The 6,000-nt window shown below is 36.7% G+C and overlaps 1 protein-coding gene across 4 annotated transcripts in view; it reads right to left on the bottom strand.

The window, feature by feature from the left end:
• The window catches only part of LOC104781333 (probable receptor-like protein kinase At5g47070), a 12,124-nt gene extending 7,516 nt beyond the window's left edge, over positions 1-4,608 (bottom strand). Inside the window, exons 1-10 of one of the 4 annotated variants that reach the window (XM_010505978.2) lie at positions 4,488-4,608; positions 4,311-4,412; positions 4,156-4,215; positions 4,006-4,062; positions 3,345-3,416; positions 2,952-3,212; positions 2,303-2,554; positions 2,029-2,151; positions 1,667-1,798; positions 1,461-1,531 (exon numbers count right to left, since the gene is read on the bottom strand). In XM_010505978.2, coding sequence (XP_010504280.1) covers positions 1,757-1,798; positions 2,029-2,151; positions 2,303-2,554; positions 2,952-3,212; positions 3,345-3,416; positions 4,006-4,062; positions 4,156-4,215; positions 4,311-4,352 — 909 coding nt within the window. In that variant the 5' untranslated portion in view covers positions 4,353-4,412; positions 4,488-4,608 and the 3' untranslated portion in view covers positions 1,461-1,531; positions 1,667-1,756. Of the gene's footprint in view, positions 1-1,460; positions 1,573-1,666; positions 1,799-2,028; positions 2,152-2,302; positions 2,555-2,951; positions 3,213-3,344; positions 3,417-4,005; positions 4,063-4,155; positions 4,216-4,310 lie in introns of all 4 variants that reach the window. The other 3 variants (XM_010505977.2, XM_010505976.2, XM_010505975.2) reach the window with 3 other exon arrangements.

The following is a 6,000-nucleotide window of genomic DNA, read 5'->3' as shown; positions in this document are numbered from 1 at the left end:
ATCCTTGATATTTTGGCGATCCAAGAAACAGCAAGTTGTGTCAAAGTCCTCTGCGGAATCTGAATATCGTAGTCTTTCTTTGATTACTGATGAACTTGTCTGGCTTGCCAAGTTTTTTAAGGAACTTCAGATTCCTCTCCATAAGCCGACTCTTCTGTTTTGCGACAATGAGGCGGCAATTCACATTGCTAACAACTCTGTCTTTCACGAGCGCACAAAGCACATCGAATCTGACTGTCACAGTGTTCGTGAANGAATGACGTTGTTGTAGAGGAGTTTAAGGCTCAGCTTAAGTCCAGTTTTAGGTTGCGTGATCTTGGTCCACTTAAATACTTCCTGGGTTTGGAAATCGCAAGATCTGCTGAAGGTATTCATGTCTGCCAAAGGAAGTATGCTTTGGATCTTCTTGATGAAACAGGTCTTCTTGGTTGTAAGCCTTCTAACATCCCTATGGATCCCAGTGTCAAGCTCTCTAAGGATATTGGTGGTGATTTTGTTGATGGTAAAGTCTATCAGCGACTCATTGGACGGCTCATGTATCTTCAAATTACTCGTCCCGACATCACCTTTGCCGTCAGTTCTCTGAAGCTCCTCGACATGATCACCTCCAAGCAGCCTATCGAGTTCTCCATTATATCAAAGGCACTATTGGGCAGGGTTTGTTATATTCTTCCAATGCAGAATTTCAGATTCAAGCTTTTGCAGATGCGGATTATAACTCTTGTCCAGACACAAGACGTTCTACTTCAGGACATTGCATATTCTTGGGCATATCCTTGATATTTTGGCGATCCAAGAAACAGCAAGTTGTGTCAAAGTCCTCTGCGGAATCTGAATATCGTAGTCTTTCTTTGATTACTGATGAACTTGTCTGGCTTGCCAAGTTTTTTAAGGAACTTCAGATTCCTCTCCATAAGCCGACTCTTCTGTTTTGCGACAATGAGGCGGCAATTCACATTGCTAACAACTCTGTCTTTCACGAGCGCACAAAGCACATCGAATCTGACTGTCACAGTGTTCGTGAAAGGTTGGTTGCAGGTTTGTTTAAATTACTTCATGTTAACACTCATCTGCAGCTTGCTGATCCTTTCACAAAGGCTCTTCATCTTGTTCCCTTTCAACAGTTGATAAACAAGATGGGTCTTCTCAACATCTATGCCCCATCTTGAGGGGGACTATTATAGTATATGATCCTTTTGTATATAGTTTATATCATTTTTGGTTCAATTGGAGTCTGTATAGTTTAGGATTAGCTGGTTTAGAGGCTTTGGTTTAGGCCTGGTATAATGTATATAAACCCCCAATTGTACATTTTACATTGATAAGGAGAATGAGATTCTTTACTCATAACATCCAACGATTAAGACTTTAAGTGTCCCCAGAAAACGAAAATTCAATTTGGGGACAACAGAGCAAAATCGAGAGAGCGAGTAAATCCAGATCTGTTGAGGAGTGTTTACCTCGTCTCTAAGCTGTTTAGCTTCATCAGGTTTAACAGTTTCGGCGAGAACTCCATGGTGAAGAACAAGACCTGAGAATGTGAGAGAGATCAAGATGGGAAACAAAAGCCACCTGGAATTTGATTCCATCGATAAGCTGATTTTAATCTTGTGAATCCAGAATATGCAGAAAATACCAATTTTGTCTGGAAGTAAGGTTTGTTTACCTGACAATATCAATATATTCAATTGTACCAGAGAAAGAGAAGAAATCAATAAGATCTTTCTCAGTAACAGATGGAGATAACCCAGTCACTTCAACACCATGTCCAATTTGATGATCCATCTTCACCCAACAGCTGAAAAAAAGAAAAAAAATAATAAAGAAACCCAAAAATATTCGACAGATTCATCACTTCCAGATGAAATCGAAACTCAAAAATATAAGGAATATACTCTTCCCGATCTCTACCTCATACTAATAAAGCTTTACATGGTTCTGAAATTTCAAGTCAAACCAAACAGAACAAGCCAAATACACAACACTAAAACAACGACATAAATTAACAGAGACGTTTTCAATTCTTACTGCGGTTGTGACATGAGTATTGTCCCCCTCTGGTCCTTCTCTGGCCAGCCCAAAGTCCGATAATTTCGGACAGAATTCATCGTTTAAGAGCACATTTGATGATTTGAAATCTCTATATATAACCTTCAACCAAAAAAACAAGATCACAACACGGTTCACAGAAAATCTCAATCCTAAATCATGGCTATATGTCGACATTTACATAGAACTTAATGTGAATAATCAAAGGGTCTGCCTAAAACAAGATTTCTCTTGACAGATTTAAATTTTTTACCTTAGGTTCATGTAAATAAGCCAATCCTTCAGCTGCACCAACCATGACCTTGAGTCTTTTTCTCCACGGTAATGTGCGTGATCCACGGCTGAAGAGATGGTCCTCTAAACTTTTATTCGACATGTACTCATAAACCAAAAGCCTCTCGATCCCAGTCTCGCCGTCCTCTGAGCAATAACCTATGAGTTTCACAACGTTCTGATGATTCACTACCCCTAGAAACTGAACCTCTGCTAGCCATTGCTTGTGACCCTAAAATACACCATTCAAACACAGACAAGGGTAAATACAAAAACTTTTGAAGAAAATTTCAGAATTGACACTAAAGAAAACATAGTGACGATGTTGACTTAATAAATACGTCCATTGACTAATTCCTACTCCTTTCCTTCCCCATTCTTAGTCTTTATTTCACCATCATGAAACAAGTGACAAATTTTGAGTTTTCTTCATCGTTTCATCAAATCTAATCTTCTTCTTTTTTTTTTGACGATTCTAAGAATCTTTTTTTACCCTGAAAATTTACATCAAAGCAACTTGGAAGAATCTCTTAGCTAGCTTCAACTAATTCCTTAATTACTTCCTAATGATTAGATTAGATTAGAAAAAAATAAACAGAGAGAAGACAAGAAAGTAATTAAATTATGACCTGTAAACCTTGTCGGTTGAGTTTCTTAATGGCGACGACAAGTGGAGGATCAGAATCAGCTCCTCCAGTGGTCAGAATCTTTCCTTTATAAACACTACCGAATCCACCTTCACCGATCTTAAGCTCTCTGTTAAACCCATAAGTGGCTCTACTGAGTTCTTCGTAAGCGAAACTTAGCTTTACATGGTTCTGAAATTTCAAATAGATAACATGATACACCTCTTCCCACTCCCTTCCTCTAATCAGATGCTCTTTCATATACTAAAAAAAAAATCCCAAACAAGCAGAGAGAATCAGTATCAGAACTACAGTCTCCCAAAACAATCTGGAGCAAAAAAAGACATCAATACAATAGCAACTTGGACACTTTGATGTACATATTAGATTATTCACCTGGAAATCAACTTGGACACTTTCTACCATCCTCCGAACAAAATCTTCATTCTCCAAGTTCAACAAACCAATCTTAAACATGTGAAAAGACATCCATCAAACTTTGAAGTATGTGTAGCAGATTAAATTCAACGAATATATAACAGGGAACCGGATATCTCAGATCAGCTTTGATACAAAGAACGAAAAAGCAAATGCCAAAGTATGTCTTCATTAATATTTACACAGAGATAAGAATTATTTAGCCATCCTAAAGAATACTACGAGATACATATTCGAACGATTTCTTTATTACTCAGAAGTTAGAAATGTGAGGCTGTGTGTTCTATTAGATATCACCAAGTAATGACGCCAAAACTACAAATAAGTAGACTTCTACAATTTTCATAATAGGATATAAAAGACACAAAACGATCAACCTTAAGGGCATTTGGATTATTATTTGTGTTTCTAAAGTAGTTTTTGCCAAGTTAAATCCTTTTGGTAATTGCTTCTGAGCTAATTATTCTTTGACAAGGGTCCGTTAAACAGATATCATAAAAGACTCAATCAAAACCTCTACTACATAGAACACAACTAAATGCATGCCCACAGATACCCAAAAAAAGAAAAAGGAATGTTTTATTCAAGCAAGGGAAACTTGGTTCCAGAAAAGACTTACCAAAGTCCCACACAAAGGAATCTTGTGAGGCAATTGTTTAGCACATTGAAATAGCAACTGTTAAAATGAAAAACAACATTGATGAGAGAAACCCAATAATAATAAAATCGAACAACGAAGTCATATTATTTCAAGAGAAGGTATGCTTACAGGCAAAACTTGGTCTCCAGAACGCTCGATTTCTCTCCTAATAACACCAAAACAAGTCTCCTGTGTATTTTTTTACAGGAAAAAGTTGGGTAAACAACTACTTTGAGGAAAATTAAAATTAGAGTTTAAGAGGGAGGGTGAATCGAGAAGAGTACTGATGATATGGTCTTTGTAGTCAGAGGAAGTGCCGTACTCATGACCCTTTTAGCCGATGCGAAGGAGAAGGGTTTTCAAATTCCTCATCTTGCTACATGGTTCTGAAATTTCAAGCGAAACTTGAGCAAGAACGGATTGCAAATTGTATCAAGAACACCAAAATCATTGATTCACACATCGTATTATTACAGAGTGGTGGTGAGTTCTTGAGACACGGTGAAGCGAGAATTGAGAAATCAGATTCAGGGTTGTTGAGATTTTGGGACCTTTTCGATAAATTTCAGATTATTAGGATGTTATTTGATAGGTAAGTAGAATTATATATGACATGTATTAATCGTTATAATTTTATTAGTTAACTATTTTTACTCATGTGTCAACACTGGTGAAAAACAAAAGAGTTTTATTGTATTGATATATTGAAGAAGTTCTTCATAAGAACAGGAAGGAAACTACTAGAGATATCAAATCTTGCTCATGCATTGGATAAACTTGGCAACCTTTTTCCTTATAATACGAAGGCAACACAAAATGCATCCAATTATAAAATAATTTTGTGTGAGGCAAATGTTAAATCCTCTCTAGCTTAATCACTAAAGTCTCCTTCAGTCCAGATTATAACTCTGGCAAATGGTTAATCCTCTCTAGCTTAACCAAATGCATCCAATTTGAATGTTAAGTCTCCTTCAGTCATGGGTCATAACTCATAACAATTAAGGGAGGTTGGACTAGTTATTTAAGTTTCTTCCAGTAATAAGCTTCTCCGGGAAAACGGTAAAAATCAATCCAAGTTATTTGTCAAACGTTTTTTCATACCCAATCTATGATATCTTGTATTTATCAACCTGAAATGACTAATAATTCAAATTTTCTACTTAATCTTTATAAATTTAGCCGATTTCAACGTCTATAATTAGACGGTGTTAGTTAAATGGTGATGACTCAGATGCCAACGAGGCTTCCACGTGGCATAGCTAAAAAAAAAAAAAATTGCTGCAGGTAAGATTGCTATTCGGATACATCGAACGTTTTGAATTTTATGAACAAAAGATGTATAATATTGCCTTTCGTCTTATTTCTTCTTCTTCCTCCTTCAGACATGGAAAGAGAACAACGATCAGAAGCAACTAAAATCTGGGTTTCGTCTAGGGTTGTTTATACGGTTGATTCGTCTCTCGTATCACCTACGTTCTAGTTTTTATTTTGTGTTCCATGAATTTTGTAAAATCCAGATCTGGATTTCGTAGTTTTTGCTCTATATTCGTTTATTATAGAGCGTTTGTGTTGGAAGAAGTCAGTACTAGGAATGCGGAGCTGAAGAGGATGTGATCCAAGAACGAGTCTTTCTTATGGTTGTTTTAATTATTCAAATAAAGACCTATTAATCCGGTCAAAAGTAGTTGCAGGAGAAGGTTGTTTCTCTGCAGTATTTTAGGAGTTTTCTGTTTCGTGTAAGGCTATATAAGCAAATGATTTTCATTCAATAAGAGTACAAGTTTTCAGCATCTATTATTTTCGAGTCTTTGAGTTTACAAATTGGTATCAGAGCTCGTTAGATATTGAGAACTTGAGAGAGAAGCCGTAGCTTCAAAACACTAAGAAAGATGAGTGATGACAAGATGAAGTTACCACAATTCGACGGCCATTGGGACCATTGGAGTGAGGTGATGGAGAATTTCTTCAGGGCCA

The sequence above is a fragment of the Camelina sativa genome, chromosome 4, assembly GCF_000633955.1.
Source record: "Camelina sativa cultivar DH55 chromosome 4, Cs, whole genome shotgun sequence".
In the NCBI taxonomy this organism is placed as follows: domain Eukaryota; kingdom Viridiplantae; phylum Streptophyta; class Magnoliopsida; order Brassicales; family Brassicaceae; genus Camelina; species Camelina sativa.
Note: the sequence above shows the minus strand (reverse complement) of the source record. Positions and strands in the feature narration are given on the sequence as shown.